Source organism: Agelaius tricolor, unplaced genomic scaffold, assembly GCF_023055355.1.
Source record: "Agelaius tricolor isolate 1412-34295 unplaced genomic scaffold, bAgeTri1.0.p SCAF_29, whole genome shotgun sequence".
Lineage (NCBI taxonomy): Eukaryota > Metazoa > Chordata > Aves > Passeriformes > Icteridae > Agelaius > Agelaius tricolor.
In genome coordinates this window covers 8622260-8637945 of record NW_027269289.1, presented here as the reverse complement: position 1 = coordinate 8637945, position 15686 = coordinate 8622260, and the positions used below count along the sequence as shown (strand labels likewise).

At 52.7% G+C, this 15686-nt stretch overlaps 4 protein-coding genes across 6 annotated transcripts; 2 read left to right on the top strand and 2 right to left on the bottom strand.

Annotated features, from left to right (window-relative positions):
- The first annotated feature begins 173 nt into the window (after positions 1 to 173).
- On the top strand, positions 174 to 3508 carry CENATAC (centrosomal AT-AC splicing factor). Of its 2 annotated transcripts, XM_071449591.1 has the most exons (9): positions 174 to 501; positions 603 to 768; positions 839 to 901; positions 1053 to 1117; positions 1271 to 1376; positions 1723 to 1753; positions 2123 to 2203; positions 2427 to 2559; positions 3013 to 3508. In XM_071449591.1, exons 1-9 carry the CDS (start codon positions 206 to 208, stop codon positions 3056 to 3058), a joined length of 987 nt encoding a protein of 328 aa, XP_071305692.1. In that variant the 5' UTR covers positions 174 to 205; the 3' UTR covers positions 3059 to 3508. The 2 variants fall into 2 exon arrangements, with proteins under 2 accessions (XP_071305692.1, XP_071305693.1); XM_071449592.1 differs by lacking the exon at positions 2123 to 2203.
- Positions 3509 to 3639: 131 nt separating this feature from the next.
- RPS25 (ribosomal protein S25) lies at positions 3640 to 5571 on the bottom strand. The gene is made up of 5 exons (XM_071449594.1): positions 5424 to 5571; positions 5171 to 5266; positions 4601 to 4784; positions 4114 to 4212; positions 3640 to 3723 (listed from the first exon to the last, which is right to left on the bottom strand). Exons 1-4 carry the CDS (start codon positions 5424 to 5426, stop codon positions 4118 to 4120), a joined length of 378 nt encoding a protein of 125 aa, XP_071305695.1. The 5' UTR covers positions 5427 to 5571; the 3' UTR covers positions 3640 to 3723; positions 4114 to 4117.
- Positions 5572 to 5613: 42 nt separating this feature from the next.
- On the top strand, positions 5614 to 7249 carry TRAPPC4 (trafficking protein particle complex subunit 4). Its single transcript, XM_071449593.1, has 5 exons — positions 5614 to 5788; positions 5901 to 6075; positions 6145 to 6248; positions 6339 to 6465; positions 6768 to 7249. Exons 1-5 carry the CDS (start codon positions 5614 to 5616, stop codon positions 6844 to 6846), a joined length of 660 nt encoding a protein of 219 aa, XP_071305694.1. The 3' UTR covers positions 6847 to 7249.
- Positions 7250 to 7352: 103 nt separating this feature from the next.
- Positions 7353 to 15256, bottom strand: SLC37A4 (solute carrier family 37 member 4). Of its 2 annotated transcripts, XM_071449589.1 has the most exons (9): positions 15009 to 15256; positions 14689 to 14921; positions 13144 to 13387; positions 11730 to 11888; positions 11322 to 11407; positions 10617 to 10730; positions 10282 to 10347; positions 9085 to 9223; positions 7353 to 8800 (listed from the first exon to the last, which is right to left on the bottom strand). In XM_071449589.1, the coding sequence occupies exons 1-9, from the start codon at positions 15154 to 15156 to the stop codon at positions 8634 to 8636; spliced, it is 1356 nt and encodes a 451-aa protein (XP_071305690.1). In that variant the 5' UTR covers positions 15157 to 15256; the 3' UTR covers positions 7353 to 8633. The 2 variants fall into 2 exon arrangements, with proteins under 2 accessions (XP_071305690.1, XP_071305691.1); XM_071449590.1 differs by lacking the exon at positions 10282 to 10347.
- Positions 15257 to 15686: the final 430 nt, after the last annotated feature.

Genomic DNA, 15686 nt, shown 5'->3' with positions numbered 1-15686 from the left:
AAGACACGCGGTCAGACCCTGCCCAGCTTGGCTGCCCTTCTCTGGATACGGGCCCCCGGCGGAGGAACGGGCGGCGCCGCGGGCGAGCCCCGGGGCACCGGGAGCGGCGGGGCGGGGCCGGCTGGGTGGGGCCTGCAGGGGGCGGGGCGGAGCCGGGGGCGGGGCCGTGTCCCTCCCCGCGCCTGCGCGGCGCGGCGCGGGCGCCATGGCCGTGCACTACTGCGGGCTGTGCCGCCGCAGCGCCTTCACGGGCCGCCGGCACCGGTACAGCACGGGGCATCGCCGGCGGCTGCGGGAGGCGCTGGCCCAGCTGCAGGAGGCGACGGCGGCGGCGCGGGCGGCGGCGGCCGTGGCCGATGGGGCTGCGGCCGTGCGGCGCTACGATCCGGCGGAGCACGATGGGCGCGTGTGGTGCCCGTGCTGCGGGCGCGGCGTGCAGCGGCACGGGCGCCGCGGCGGGCTGGCGCTGCTGCACGCCGGGCTGCTGCGGCACCTGGCGGGGTGCGTGGGCAGGAACGGGGCGGGCCGATGCTGCCACATGCCGGGCTCTTGTGGCGCTTGGCCGGTGCGGGCGGTGCTGACGGTGTCCCGGTGTCCCGCAGGCCCGAGCACCGCCGGGAGACGGCGCGGTTCTGGCGGGAGAACCGGGCGGAGGCAGCGCTGCGGGAGCGGTGCCTGGTTCCGGCCGAGGAGTACGAGCGCTTCGCGCAGGCTCTGGAGCAGGCGCTGGCCGAGCACCAGCGGCGGGAGGAGGAGCGCATCCTCCAGGTACCCTCGGTCACCTCCCCGCACCGGCCCCGGCCCCCGCTGGCCCCGCCTCACCGCTGTGTCCCCGCAGATGGCGGCTGACATCCGGGAGGCCGAGCGCCGGCAGCGAGAGACGGTGCGAGCCGCGCTGCAGGTCGGTGAGCTGTATCCTGCCCTGGCTGCACCCCGGCGGAGAGCGGGCGCTGCACCGCGCACCACCGGCACCCGGGAGGGGCTGGGGGCGGCTGGGTGGGGGCTGTGCTCAGTACCAGAAATATTGTTCCTTTTTCCTGAATTACACTCAGCTTCAACCAGAGCCAGAACTCTGTGCAGGACCTTCTGTCTGCACGGTCCCCGCAGGACCTGAACGGTGAGCACCACTTTCTTCAGCAGTGACTGATGCATGCGTGCAAACTCCCCCCTGCTCAAAGCACGGGGAGTTTGACGCTGTCATTACCAGGGTCTTGCAAGGCTTTTGCAAGCTTTTGTATGCACTACAGTAAGAGCTGGCCTCTTATTTCAGGGACAGCCCTTGTGGTGCAGAAGAGCCTGGCCCGAGCAGAATGCAGACAGGACCTGATTTATCCTGGATGGAATCAAGCAAGGTTCTGACCTTCATTGGCCACCAGGTAGGGGTGACTGGCTAGTGAACGTGACTTCGATTTAACTGCAAGTCACCTACAGCACATGCCAAAATGCAGAACAAGGGGTGGTCTCCATCACAAAAAGAAACACTTTGTGGATTTGGGCAAGCACCTAGCCTAGTTTCAGTTACCCAGGTTTAACTTTCATTAAGCAAACATTCTTTAATATGCTGTGGGGAAAAAAACCAAACTCTTTTAAAGAAGAGACAAGCTTTCCTCTGCCTTTTTCTAATATAACTTGATTCAGGAAAGGAATGAAGGCAATGCTCTTCTGCTCAGAGATACTCCTAAACACAAGATTCTCATAAGCATTTTATGTTCCTGTTAACAGGAAACAGAAGGGAAAGGAAATGTCCACACAGGTAAGTGCACCTGCATCATGACTCACCAGGCTGCTACCTCATGGCTTGCAAATGTCACCAGGATAACTCTAGTTTTGAAGCAGTTGCAGCATAACCAGGAGGTAGCCATAGCCACTCATGGCAATATTTGACATACTAGAGGAGAAGAAAACACATCAGTATAGTAAAAACTGTTGATGCTGCTGTGGGGAGTGTATGATTTGGGGTATGATCTGCCACGGCCAGCTTTTTTTTCTCAGAACACCCAGAGTTCACTTGGTCACTTGCTTGGTAGCACAAGCAGAACACAGAGGGAAGAGGGGACCCTTTTATTCGGTCACAGTTGAGGGTAACTTCAGTGGCTAAGTAAATATTCCCTGTGACTTCTAGGAGCAAAACCTCCATGGCTAACAGAGGAAGAAGATGGAAGTAAACAAATTGGACCTTCCTATGAGGAATTTCTCAAACACAGTGAGCAGCTTGCACATCTTTTAGTTAATGTTACAGTCACTTTAACATGCTGGAGAACCAAAAGCAATTTGAAAAAGTTTTGCTGAACAAAGTATTTGGGCTTTTGGGCAACCTGGTCTAGGGGAAAGTATCCCCATCCATGCTACAAGGGGTTGCAGCAATGTGATCCTTAAGCTCCCTTCCAACCCAAACCAGTCTACAATTTTTTTTTTTTTTTTTTCAGAGGAGAAACAGAAGCTGAAAAAACTCCCAGTGGAACGTGTTGGTGCCAACTTTGACCATACCTCTCAGACAAGTGACAGCTGGCTGCCTTCCTTTGGGCGCGTGTGGAATCATGGCAGGAGGTGGCAGTCCCGGTGAGCTTCAGTGCAGCACAGATGGGTGCCGGGGCAGAGTGTGGGGCTGCTGTACATGCAAGCTATTCATGGAGCAGGCTCTGAGGTAGCACCAAGCATAACGAGACATCCTGCCATACAAGTTACACCACACAGTGCTTAATCCAGGCAGAGTATCATTCTTGTCCTGGAGCAGCACCATGGCCTGCAAGGAAGCGTGCTCATGACTGTAAAGGCTACCCACATGAAGGCATCTGCCTTGTTTTGTTTGGCTCACCTTTTGACCCACTTACTGTCCCACTGGTGCCTTTTATTGTGCCAGAACTCTCTGTCAGCTAGCTGGAGCTACCACTCCCTGAGGTAACAAAAACATTGGGGGAACTTCCATTCTAGAACACTACACACAGCTTTTTTAAGAAGTGTTCATTATCTCTCTAAAGGCTACTGCACCCTGACTTCTGTGCTCTCTTTCAGGCATCAGTTTAGAACTGAATCAGGGGAAAAGAAGAAAAAAAGGTGATCAGATAAGGAACACCAGACACCCATCTCTGCTGTGGAAAGGCTGACTGTAGGTAGCTGCAGTTTTGTTGCTGACTGCCCTGTAAGGGCATAGAACGTTCATCTGAGCATCACTTCTAAAGCCACACAAAGTCCTGCCAGCAAGGACAGGCTCCTGTGGATGCCATATCTTCCCTGTCAGAAAGCCTACTCTGTACAGCAAGTGATGCCAGTGGCCTATGCTGAAATGGCACCTCCTGCTAAAGGAAAAATTTTTGGAGAAATAAACTTTTTTTTAAATGCCTCTCTGTTTGTAGACCAACTGAAACTCATTTCAAATGCAGGGCCCATCCTGCAAGCAATTAATGCTAGGTGTTTGATAATTTTATTCAAACTTATATTGCTTTCCTTCATTTTAACATTTATCCTTTACATTGTCTAACATCACTGGCTGCTGTACGTGATGTAGAAGTTTCACGCCTCCCTTTCAGCAACACATCTGTGATACTTATAAAGACAAAAACTAGCTGCTACAGGACAACAGCCATAACCTCAACCAAAATCCACTATAAATAATGCATTAGTAACGGAACATACACACTGTTGAAAAATCAAGAAAAATTATAACCAATAATTTTATTGTGTGCATCTACATATGACACATTGTTGATGAAGTCACTGAAGAACCTGCAAAGCAAGAAGTCCCCAGTCAGAAATCGAGGTAAAAGCAGGCTAGGACAAAGTAAACAGTCTGACAGTTTTATCCCAGCAGGAACACTTGGCCATGGTGCCATGTGGGAGCAGGGAGGACAAGTGCCCATTTGCCCTACAGCCCACAGAGAGGGGAACAAATGATGCTTTCCCCATCCAATGAGCACAGGGACAAAATCAGAAATTTCCTTATAATTTAATTCTGGAAAGCTGCTGTTTCCAGTAACGTTCCCCCAGGAAGTTGCTTAGGATGTGAGCAAAATACTCTCTGGAAGAACAGCCCACAACAGGCATGTGGAAGCTGCCCATTACACATTGCACAGCTGTGCATTAGCTCCTGACAGCACAGCTCAGCTCCCAACTCACCTCCCTACGCATCCTCCCCTGCAGCAGGCGCGTCTCCACCTTTCGTGTTCCGGGTGTAAATCACCTGGGCTCGGTGCTTGGACACCAGTTTGATCAACCCTATGGAAAAACAAAATTACATCAGTATGCATGTACTGATGGATGCCAGGGATGCTGAGGTCCCTCCTAGAGAGGCAGGGCATTGTACAAGAGGAAATAATAGGGGGTAGCAGCTTATGCAAGTTTTTTGTTGCCATCTGGCTGCAGTTACATCACAGCCCATCCTTTTGGCAACATTTTTCTTAGTACAGCAATGCCTGTATGTAACAAACTGCTGCTCCATACTTTGGAGCATTTCTGAAATGCAAGTTAAGGCAGTGGCTCTCCAAAAACAATTTACGCATGGGGCAGTTCAGATGCTGCAGGAAAGCTGCTGGGCAAGCAAGGAAAACCAAACAGTCAATTCAAGCAGCTTTCTGTTTTTTTTTTTTTATTTCCGAGTGCTCACCTTTGCTGAGGAGCTCCTGGAGGGCAGCCCGAGCCAGGGAGCCTCGAATCTTCAGCCTTTCTGAGACAACTGCAGGTGTGATGAGCTTGTAGTTGGGCACTTCTTTGCACAGTTTGTCATAAGTGGCCTTGTCAAACAGGACAAGGTTGTTCAACTTGTCTCTCACTTTCCCCTTGGACCACTTCTACTTGAAAAGAGAGAAAAAACAACATCCCCCCTAAGCAATCTTGTAAGCAAGAACAAAAGATGGAACTAAACTATGATCCAAGAACCGCACCATCGAACGTTTCCGTATCACATCCCAAACTAAAGACCTAGTGAGATGCACAAAATTGCCTCCGTAAATGAACGTGCTACGGCTATTACCTGTAGTATCTAAAAATAAGAGGACCAAAGCCCCCTGTTACTCAGGTTTAACACTATCATGTACAACTTGCTGGCAGACGAAGAGCTGGCTCTTTTAACAACAGGATGCCGGCCCCGCCTGCCCCCGCTCTGGGGCCCGGCCGCGCCACACGCGCCAGGCCCGGGATCCCGCGTGTGGGATCCCGCGTGCCCTCCGGCCCCCACCTTCTTCTTGGCTTTGCCGCCGGACTTGTTGACCGGGTCCTTATCCTTCTTGGCGGACTTGCCCGCGTCCTTCTTCTTCTTGTCGTCTTTGGGCGGCTGCGAGGGGGTGAGAAGGATGGGGGGTGAGCGGCGAGGCGAGGGGTCGGCCCCCCGGGCACCTCGCAGGGCTTCCCGCCGCGCTCACGGAGCCGCCAGCGCCTCTCGGGCGGCCCGGCTCGGCCCGCCGCCCGCCCCCCGGCCCGGGCCCGCTCACCATGATGCGGCCGCAGCTGCTCCGCAAGATGTCGGCGAAAAAGGAAGGGCCCGGCGTGGGGCGGGGGCGGGCCCGGGGGCCGGCCCGGGGCCGCTGCGTCACTGCCGGGGCGGGCGGGGCGGGCCCGGGGCCGCCGCGTCACTGCCGGGGCGGTGCTGCCTCTACCGGGCGGGCGCCGGGGCTCGGCGCCATGGCGATCTTCAGCGTCTACGTGGTCAACAAGGCCGGCGGCCTCATCTACCAGCTAGACCACTACGCGCCCCGCTCCGACACCGAGAAGACGTTCAGCTTCCCGCTCGATCTCGTCCTGCGTCCTCACGACGAGCGCGTCGTCGTTGCCTTCGGGCAGCGGGACGGCATCCGCGGTGCGGCGGGTGGGAAGGGCCGGGCGGGGCCGGGCTTATTGACAGACGGACTGACTGTCCGACTGACGGACTGACTGACTGTCCGACTGACGCCGCCGCGCTGTCCCCGCAGTGGGTCACGCCGTGCTCGCCATCAACGGCGCCGAGGTGAACGGTCGCTTCACGGCGGACGGGAAGGACGTGCTGGAGTTCCTGAGCAACCCCGCCAACTACCCGGTGTCCATCCGCTTCGGCCGCCATCGGCTCTCCTCCAACGAGAAGCTGATGCTGGCCTCCATGTTCCACTCGTGAGTCGGGGGGCCGTGACGGGGGGCGCGGGCAGGGCGGTGAGGGGCACTGAGGGCCTGTCCCCGCAGGCTGTTCGCCATCGGCTCACAGCTGTCACCCGAGGTTGGGAGCTCCGGGATCGAGATGCTGGAGACCGACACCTTCAAGCTGCACTGCTTCCAGACACTGACAGGTACCGGGGGGCCCTAGGCACCGGCACTGCTCTGCTTGTCAGGGCTGTCTGTGCTTGGCCTTCCTCATGCTCCTGGCGTTATGGCTCCAGGGATCAAATTCATGGTTCTTGCTGACCCAAGGCAGACAGGGATAGATGCTCTTCTCCGCAAAATCTATGAGATTTACTCAGACTTCGCTCTGAAGAATCCTTTCTACTCCCTGGAGATGCCAATAAGGTAAGGAAAAGCCATTTTTAGTAACCTGGCTGCAGCCCCTCATTGCTTTCTGCCTGTACAGTAGCAAATGCACTCCTAAGTAGCAAAACTGGCTGAGGGAAGGGGAAGGAAGCTGCGGCACACTACTGCAGAGAGAGGATGCAGCCCTGAGCTCTTTCCAGTGCTGGCTCTGCTGGGGCAATGGGAGGTGCTCTTCCTTGGCACAAGCCCTGCTGTCCTACCATATATTCAGGCCTATATAAGAAGCTTTAATTCACTTCCATAGGCAGAAGTCATCCCTTTTGCTTTTCTGACCATTTCAGGTGCGAGTTGTTTGATCAGAACTTGAAGCTTGCTCTGGAGGTGGCAGAGAAGGCTGGACCCTTTGGACCCGGATCATAGAGAAAGCCTTGAAGCCTTGCCTGTTGCAGAGATTCATTCGTCTGAAGAGCGGGGCCTCTCTCTTCCCTGGCTGGTCTCTCACAAAGCTCCCCTCTCCACAGCAGAGACTGCACATCCCCAAAACACGCTTCAGTATCTCCCAAAATACCAGTTGATCCCCTTTGTTGCAAAACTTACCTTAAAGAGATTCCTTAGCACTGTTTACATTGGGCCACAGGGCCTTATTTTGCTGTTGCAGCTCTGCTGCACTTGGCTGAAGGAGAAGGTGCAGGTCTGTGGCTTTCCCACAGTCAGTGCTTTTCTTTCCTGTCATAAATGTACATAGGTATTTTTCCTGTATAGCTCGAACTTACGGTCTTGCAGAGGGTTTCTGTATAGAAGTAACACGTGTTTACTAATGAGACCAATGCCTGTTTGCTTTCTGTTGGTGGGGACATTGGCACCTCAAGAGGATACGTGGATTTGGGTGGTTTTGCTTGCACCACTCTCCATAAGACAACCAGGGCCCTTGTGACACTGCTCCATTTTTATTTCAGATATAGAAGAAGATCACGTAATTAAGTACAAAATGTAATTCACTTCCATTTACTTAATTAAGGCTAACTAACTACTCTTGCAAGCGAGGTACTCAGCAAAGTACCCGCATGCAGGTTCTTTACAAGTTGAATGTGCCTCTTTCAGGATCCTAAGACAGTAAATCCTTTTGGGGAAAAACAAGAATATTCAACAAATTCCTGATTAAATACCTGAGTGTACTTACTGCAGGGTGCTGGGCCTGACTGCTAAAGCTGTCAGTGATGGCTCTGCTAAGGCTGACTCAGAGTCCCTGCCTGCAGCCATGAGAGACACAGCTCTTGACCAAAACTTTCCCAGTCTTCACTCCTTGTACTGAAAAAATACAAGGCGATGCTAGAAATGTGGGTTATCAAGAAACCCAGCTGCAGCAATCGTGGGTTGGTGGTGGCTGCTGTTGCAATTCCTGCTGCTGGGATAGTTTTGCTGGCTGATTTGCAGAGCACTGGCTACGATCTGCCTTGGCAGCAGCTGCCTGCCTTGCCAATCATTAACACTGCACACAGCATGCACCAGGTGGGATCAGTTCACTTAGAAGGAGCTGCTCCAGACACCACGAATTCCCTGGAAACGTGTCTGTTCCTAAATGCTGCAGAGAGCCCTGCCACAGCTTGTCTGCTCCCTCACTCCTGGAACTAACCCCACATGGGGCTGCAGCCTTGCTGCTGTCAGAGGCTGGGCTGCAGTCCTCACCCTCCCCTGATGTGCACTGCCACGTGGCTGAGCACACACAGAGCTCGTGCTCAGGTGACCTGGGACAGCTGTGCCTAGGGCAGCTGGATGGGATGGACACAGGCAGCAAGGCTGGGTTCAGGGCCCTGAGCAGCGAAGCTGAACTGATTAATGTCTCAGTTAATGGCTGAGACAAACAATAATGACAGAACTAGAGGTAAGTGCACCTGAAGCCAGTCATTTCAGACCACTTCTAGTGGGGAAGCTTGGGCTGCAGAGCCTGCTTGCTTCACTAACAGTGCTGTGAGGAAGAGGTACAGTAAAATCATTGCAAATGTAAACTAGGTGAATTATCACATCTTGAGGGAAAAAGTGATCAGTAGCAAGAACCTTGTGCCCTCAGGCACCTGACACTGGATGAGAAGTTGAGACATTTTTATCTAGGTTGCAGCAATAGGTAAACTCACTCCTAGGCCAGTCAAACAAAAATGAGCATCATTCACGTCAGCGTGGGAACATCCTTTCCACCAAGCAGCTCATCCTCAGTCAGCTTTCCTGGAAATCCGGCCCATCTTGGTGCGGATGTTTCGCAGGAGGAAGAAAGCCACTGTGCTAGCCATGCAGGTGACCTCAGCTACCCAGAAGGCTGTGGCCCAGCTGTAGTGCTTGGCAATTGTACTGAAAGGCAGTCCAGCCAGGAAACCCCCAACTGTAACGAAAAACAAACAAAGTCAACAACACTTGTGTGCTCCCATGTTATCTATCAACACCTGCTTTTGCATATTTAACAGTTCCTTAGGCCTGGTTTGAACTTAAAGCCCAACACAAAACCTGTCCGGCAAAGCAAGAAAGCATCCCTGAGGCTTCCAGCTCCATCTCTCCTTAGGTGCTGTCCCCCATGACCAGCAGCAGCTTGGCACCTGGGGCTAGACCATGCTTCATCAAGAATGTGCATGGGTTTTGTTTGTTTTTGGGGAAATGGGTGTTACTTACCATTGGCCATGAGGGCCACGATGGCATGGGAGGTGCCACACAGGTTGGCAGGGGCACTTTCATTGGCTATGACCCCAAACAGGGCAATCGGCCCATACGAGGAGAATCCAAACACAGCTCCCAGAGTCAGAATCCACAGCTGTCAAAATCACAAACAGGATCTGTAAATCTCACCACCATCAGTTAGCAACTGTTGATAATTCTGATTCTATACTCAGTACCAGGGAGTTTTGACATTTTCAGGTTGACACCAGCTCCCCAGCCTGCAGCCAGGAGAGCTCAAGCCTGTAGAGTCCCCACATCCATAAAGCCCAGCTGCATCTCCACCACTCCATCTTACTGGCCAATGCAAGCTCTCCTCCCTCCCACAATTCTGCCCCCACACCACAGCCTGTGCTGATTTGCAAGAAACAGAACATTGAACAGAAGAGGGCAATGAGCCCACGAAACCACAGGAAAGAACTGTGAATCAGGTTGCTTTCATAAACAAGCCTGGAGCTACCAACTGAAAGCTTTTCTCAGTTTAGATGCATGGGACTGATCATAGCATGTTTATTTGTGAGACACCTCTTTCTGATGGCCTCAGTGTTACTAAACCGAGAAACCAAAAAAAAAAAAACCAAAAAACTCACCACAAAAAAAACCAACAATCTGAACAATCTGAACTTCAGTGGTAGTTTCTGCTCTAAGAAACCTATCTGCCCCCAAACCGTCAGTCTCTTGTTTGCACAACAAAGGGTAAGTAACACCTCCACGTTACAGCATGCTTTTAGAATTGCAAACACCGTTTCAAAAAGCCCAGGAGGAAGTTAAGTGCCATCTTATTTTCCAGATGTGAAACAGAAAGGAGTTAGGAAAACACTTGCCAGAAACTGAATAAGAATGTATCTGCCAGAGCAGAATCATTCTTTCAGATCTTACCCGCAAGACCCCTTAGCTGGCTATATTTTACCTGATGAGTAGAGGTCCTCAGACCTTTCTTTATAAAACTTAAAAGTTACATAGTTAGACTTTTTAAAGTCAGTTAGTGTACTCAAATTATTATAAGAAAAAATGTTTCTTTTACCAAACTTACAGTAATCTCTTCTCAATGCCCTGGTTTTAAGTTCTGAAGTGCTAACCAACCTCTCAGGATAGGAGTAAGGCAGACCAGGGAAAGAAGAAAAAGGCAGAGGGAGAAAAAATGCAAGCAGAAACCTCATGTTCTTTTAGGCCTGTAAGATCAGCTAGAGGTTGCAAGGCTACAGTCCAGAAGTGGTTTTCCTGAAGAAGAAGAAAAAAATGAAAGGAGAAAAGAAGTTTTATTTATTTAGCAATCATAAGGGCAGATGCAAGTCAGGTCTCATGCAAAGTCTGGAAGGCAGACTGCCTGCAACAACAGGAGAGCAGGAGCACCCCAAGCCAGGCCAAGCCAGCGCTTCTCCAGAGTGCAACGAAAAAGAAACCCTTGGGAATGGGGAAGAAAACAATCCTGGTTCCCGTCATCAAACCTCCCCCTCCCAGGGCTACCCCTATGGATGGCAGCTGCTTACCTTGGGAGAGTCGCCCGTGACTGTGATGCGGAAGAGGAACATGGACACGCACATCCCAGCCATCATGGACAGCAGGAGCCCGTGCCGGGGGTTCCCGTAGCTGGACAGCCCCACCTGGGACACAAGCAAGGAAGGAAAGTGGACAGTCAGAAACTGCAGGGACTTCCTTTTACACCTGTAGCGACCACACCATCCACAGCCCCGTCAGAAACACGGATGCACATCAACAGCACATCTGTTGGCACACCTTGCTAATGGTTTAAGGCCTGCACACAGTCAAACTGTGCTAAACAAAAGCTCTTAGTGATAAACCATACTTCAGTTATCAACCCCTTCCACCCTGAATCTGGCTCCAGATCCCAACACTGGATTTTAATGTGGGTTTTTTTTTTTCAGCCAGAAGACAATTATCAGCAAACAGCCCTTCCAGACAAAAATCTGGAGACCACAGTAAAGCAAACAAATTAAACAGATTAAACACCTCAAATCTGACAGGCATATTGCAACCCCTAACATCAGCAGACCTATTTCCTAGCACCTTCTGGAGTATTTGGCAGCTGTGCCCATGCACATGGCAGAACTGAGTACAGGCTGGTTTCTCAGTTGTGCTCACAGGGACAGCACCCTGCCTGAGTGCCTTAGTGAAGCAGCTCAGACTGCCACTGTGTTCCCTGCCCAGCATGCCCAAGGGTGCACATGACTTACTTTTGCTACTGCTCTATCAGAAAGGTATCCAGCAGCAATGCTTCCCACCAGGCCCCCAATCTCCAAGGCACTCATGTAGGAACTGCCTAGAACACAGAGGAAGCAAAGAACAGCCCATCAGATTTGGTGCTGTGGGCTCCAGACCAGTCCCACTGCTGCAAGCTCAGAGAGCACGTGAGCAGCTCTGCTGGACACAACCATCTGGCTCACCCCTGTTCAGGAATGTCTGTCTGCCAGTCCCAGGAATGCCCTGACATGGGGCGCTTGGTGCATGCTCTAACTCCATCACTGAGTTATTGAGTGCCCAAAACCTGTGTGTAGCTAAGCAAGGGCCTCTACCCAGGCAAACTCTGGCAACACCTCCCAGATTGCAGCCCCAGAGCTTAATAATGCAGTTTTGCATCTCACCTACAAGCATGGACTGTCCCCTCTCCTGGATCAGGAAGAGCTGTCCCCAATCAGTACAGCACGTTTTCACTCCAAAAACGACCAGGTAGCCTGTTGAGAGCACCCAGAGGTAGGGAGAGAGCAGCAGCTCTGTCAAGGTGCTGTTGTCACTGGAGGAACCTGTAGGAAAGTCGGGAGGAGTGTTACCACAGCCCAAACCGCACCAACCAGCAGCCCAGCAGATGGTTCTGCAGGCAGGAGCAAGGCATGAAAGCATCCCCACACAGAGAGGTATTCACAGCTGCTGAATGGTGGTGAATGGCTCTACCTCCCCCTTGTTCTGGTGATTTCAGAATCTCTTCTGTCATTTTATCCCACATTCATTAAAGATTTGAAAAGTATAATCAAAACACTACTCCCAGTAATTTTCTGTATTGCAGTTGCCAGTAAACCCCTCACAAAGGTTTTTGGAAAATTACCTCTAGATTCTTTGGGAGTGTTTTTTAGCTATGCCTGTGAAAGGCACTGCACAGACCCAAACAAAGGTGCTTTCAGATGCTACCTTGATTTTTGCATCAGTCTTCCAAGAACACCAACAAACTTGCTCTCCCCAGAAAATGCTCCGGGGAAACAATATTCTTTTCTTTTGCAAAGAGGTCCAGTCTGGCAGCACAGGCAGTATGGGACAGCATGAACATGGGCTGAGTTTCCACTGGCCTTTAAAATCCTACTGAAAACCTGTGTTGCAATTCTCATCTACATGTTCTGCTTCCAGAGAAGCGCCACACTCAGTGGTCTGAACAAACATTTACTAACTAGATGTCCTGGGCTGGGACAGAAACACTGAGCAGAGTCCACCGTGAGCCAGGGGTCAAGAGAGCCCAAGGTGGGGTGAGGGGAGAGCTGCCTGTCCGCTGCCAAAGCGGAGGAGCAGAGGTCAGGCCCAAGGAAGCATTCCCCGCTGCTGTAGCTTTTCTCCCTCCACCACCTCACCAAAACTGCACTCGCTGGCTGAGCACACAAGGCTCCAAGGAAATAGGGATGCTGGTAGCGGGAAGACATGACTTTTATGGGGAGAGCCAGCCCTGAGTACCTCAGCAGCACACAGGTGTCTGCTGGCAGGCTAAGGAGCAAGACTAACAGAGGGCTAACAGCAGGCTTTTCCCCTGCTCTGCCACAGTGACAGGAATCCCTACACCAGCCCCTTCCCACAAGATCACAGTGGGCCTTCATTTATACAATTTGTACCTTCAGTTACCAGAATAAAGCAGCCAAAACCAACCCATTACCACACGCCTGCCAAAATGTGACTTCAGAAGCTGGGGAGGATGGGGGTGTTGGTATGCTGAGAGTGACACATCTGTACCAGAACACTGACAGAAGGCACTGCATCTTCTGCTGCAGCTGCCTGCTTGCATGGAAGCCACATGCTCACCTTTCTTCCCTTTCTTGGCTCCTTGCTCAATGTTGGGCAGCCCAACATCTGCCGGCTCGTTTTTAATCAGGACAAGGCAAACAAAAGAGACAACCATGCAGGTGAAGCCAGAGAAGGACAAAGTCTTGCGCCAATCGTAGTTCATAGACACAAGAGCAGCAAGAATGGGGCCTAAGCCTCCAGCCAAGTTCATGCTTGTAGACAGGATTGCCCACCAAGTCCCAAACTGGGAAGGCTCAAACCACTGTGCAACAAGAAAAACAGCATGAGGTGTAAGAGAGTGACAGCACACTTGAAAACCCTCCCTTGAAGCCCATGATGTGGGGCAGGGGCAATTCAGACACAGAACTCCAAAAGCAGGTAGAGGGAACACCCACACCTCGCTACTTTAGTCATGCATGGAACTCCAAATGTTACTCAAGTGTCAGCCCAAAGAGCTTGACAGGTGTCCACACTGTGAGCCAGCTCAAAGTTATTTCCATTTACAGAACATGAAACTGAGACGTGGGGCAGGAGAGGCAAGTTTAAGAGCACATGGTTTTGTGTACTCACTTGCTAGGAACAGCGTCCTCCTGGAGAGGTCTGCTGGCTCAGGAACTTGGATGGATACACAGAGAGTCACAGGGTAACTTTAGGACTCTGTTGCATTAAGTATCAGACGTGATGGGCTCTGTACTGCAACGAGCACCGAGCCAGAACCACTTGGGTGGTTCTTGTCAGCAGGAAAACGTCTGAGATCTACATTCATGAACATCTTCAGAAAACACCACAGCTGATATTTCTATTATTTGGGCCCTTCTCTTCTGTGCATTCAATTGTCCTGCACAGCCCTCTCCTCATTAGTTAGGGGAGGCTAGGTGTCTCACAGAAGGGCAACAAAGTTGTTTATTTCTTCCCCACCCTGCCCCACGAGTACTTGCAGTACATTCAGTCCTGGATCTTACATTTTCCGCGAGGGATCAGCATAAAGCTAACCAAACTCCTTCTGTCCTTGGGAGAAATCAATCTGGTCCTTTCAGATTGTCACAAATCCCAAGTACACACAGCTTAGAGACTCTTCTCACACTATTCCTCCATCTTATCCAGTTTACTACCCGAACCACCCGTGATTTGGAATTCCCAAGTTGCCCAAGGGTGCAGATGGAACCGTGCTTGCTGCCGTCTGACCCGCAGCAAACCCTGACTTGCAGCAGCAGAGTGAAGCAGTCCTGTGTGTCCACGCCTAAAATACTTAATTTCAAAAAAGTCTGCCTCAACGGGGCAGAACTCTGCTACCAGGAGATGTTACCAAACGGAGCTATGCTCAAGGCACATTGGGGCAAGGGCTACGGAGTGAATCTTTGCTAGGATAAGCAGAACCCCGTGCACAGAAACTTGTTCCACAGGCAGCAGAACGCAGATAGTGCTCTGGCCCTCCTTGGCTGGAAGGGAGCGAGAAAAGCTGCAAGTCCCTGTGCATTCTGGGCAAGCGAGGTCTGCACAGCCCTGATGCCAGGGGCAGGTCAGGAGAGCAGGGGAAAGTTCCCCACGGTTCTCAGCACCCACCTTGCGCAGGATCTTGCCGCAGGGCGGCCAGCCCAGCCCCTGGGCCAGGCCGTTGAGGAACCAGAGCCCGGCGAAGGCCATGACGGTGGAGCTCCAGGAGAAGACCACGTTGACCAAGCCCACCATGAGGAGGCCGGAGGAGAAGAGCCAGCGGGCGCTCATCTGGTCCGAGAGGACGCCGCTGATGAACTTGCTGATGGCGTAGGCTGCCGACTGGCTGCTGGTGATGAGACCTGCGGCGGGCAGAGCCCAGGGGCGCCTCAGCCCGCGGAACGGCCACCCCGGGCCGGCGGGGCCAAGGGGCCCGGACCCTCACTCACCCAGGTCGTCCTTCCCCAGCGGCACCTCGGCCATGACGGCGGGCATGACGAACGAGAAGGTTTTGCGGTTGAAGTAATAGAGCGTGTAGCCCACGAACATGGCCGCGAAGATCGCAGCCCGGTACCGCCCGTACCCGCCGGCCGCCATCGCTCCCGCGGCGCCGCACCGGCCCGGAGCGCCCCTCACGGACGGACGGACGGGCGGGCGGACACGGCCCCGCCGCCCCGCCCTGGCCCGCGGAAGTCCCGCCCCGCTGCCGGCCCGCCCCGCTCCCGGCACGCCCCGCACCGCTCCGCACAGCCCCTCAGGACGTGTCGCTTTTATTTTTGGCTGAAGAGCCAGAATGGAGAACAATGTCAGATGCACATTCGCAGCCATCGGACCCCGCTCGCGTGTGCGGCAGCAGCAGGGACGGTCTGAGGAGGCAGGAGGTCACGGCCAGGGACAGGGACAGTCACACGATTAAGTCGGTGCAAGTGCACAAAATACCGAGGAAGGAAGGCAGTTGCCATCAGACTTTTCAGGTTTGGTTGTTTGAGCCGTATCGCTGTCCTTGTTACTGACTACAGGATGTGCCAACACGGCCCATCTTTCCCTCTACTCTGCATTCAGTGTTGCCTTTTCTGAACTTTAAAAACTATGAACAGAATCTTTTTGTCAAGTCTCACATCATGGTT

Excerpts from the sequence above, each read along its gene's own strand:
- CENATAC (XM_071449591.1), top strand. The coding sequence starts at position 206 with ATGGCCGTGCACTACTGCGGGCTGTGCCGCCGCAGCGCCTTCACGGGC. Across the intron at positions 1,754-2,122 it reads GAAAGGAAATGTCCACACAG|GAGCAAAACCTCCATGGCTA; the intron begins GTAAGTGCACCT and ends TGTGACTTCTAG. Across the intron at positions 2,204-2,426 it reads TGAGGAATTTCTCAAACACA|AGGAGAAACAGAAGCTGAAA; the intron begins GTGAGCAGCTTG and ends TTTTTTTTTCAG.
- RPS25 (XM_071449594.1), bottom strand. Across the intron at positions 4,785-5,170 it reads GCGGCAAAGCCAAGAAGAAG|AAGTGGTCCAAGGGGAAAGT; the intron begins GTGGGGGCCGGA and ends CTTTTCAAGTAG. Across the intron at positions 4,213-4,600 it reads CCAGGAGCTCCTCAGCAAAG|GGTTGATCAAACTGGTGTCC; the intron begins GTGAGCACTCGG and ends GTTTTTCCATAG.
- TRAPPC4 (XM_071449593.1), top strand. The coding sequence starts at position 5,614 with ATGGCGATCTTCAGCGTCTACGTGGTCAACAAGGCCGGCGGCCTCATC. Across the intron at positions 5,789-5,900 it reads GCAGCGGGACGGCATCCGCG|TGGGTCACGCCGTGCTCGCC; the intron begins GTGCGGCGGGTG and ends CTGTCCCCGCAG. Across the intron at positions 6,249-6,338 it reads CTGCTTCCAGACACTGACAG|GGATCAAATTCATGGTTCTT; the intron begins GTACCGGGGGGC and ends TTATGGCTCCAG.
- SLC37A4 (XM_071449589.1), bottom strand. The coding sequence starts at position 15,156 with ATGGCGGCCGGCGGGTACGGGCGGTACCGGGCTGCGATCTTCGCGGCC. Across the intron at positions 13,388-14,688 it reads GCGGCAAGATCCTGCGCAAG|TGGTTTGAGCCTTCCCAGTT; the intron begins GTGGGTGCTGAG and ends CTTGTTGCACAG. Across the intron at positions 10,348-10,616 it reads TCACGGGCGACTCTCCCAAG|GAAAACCACTTCTGGACTGT; the intron begins GTAAGCAGCTGC and ends CTTCTTCTTCAG.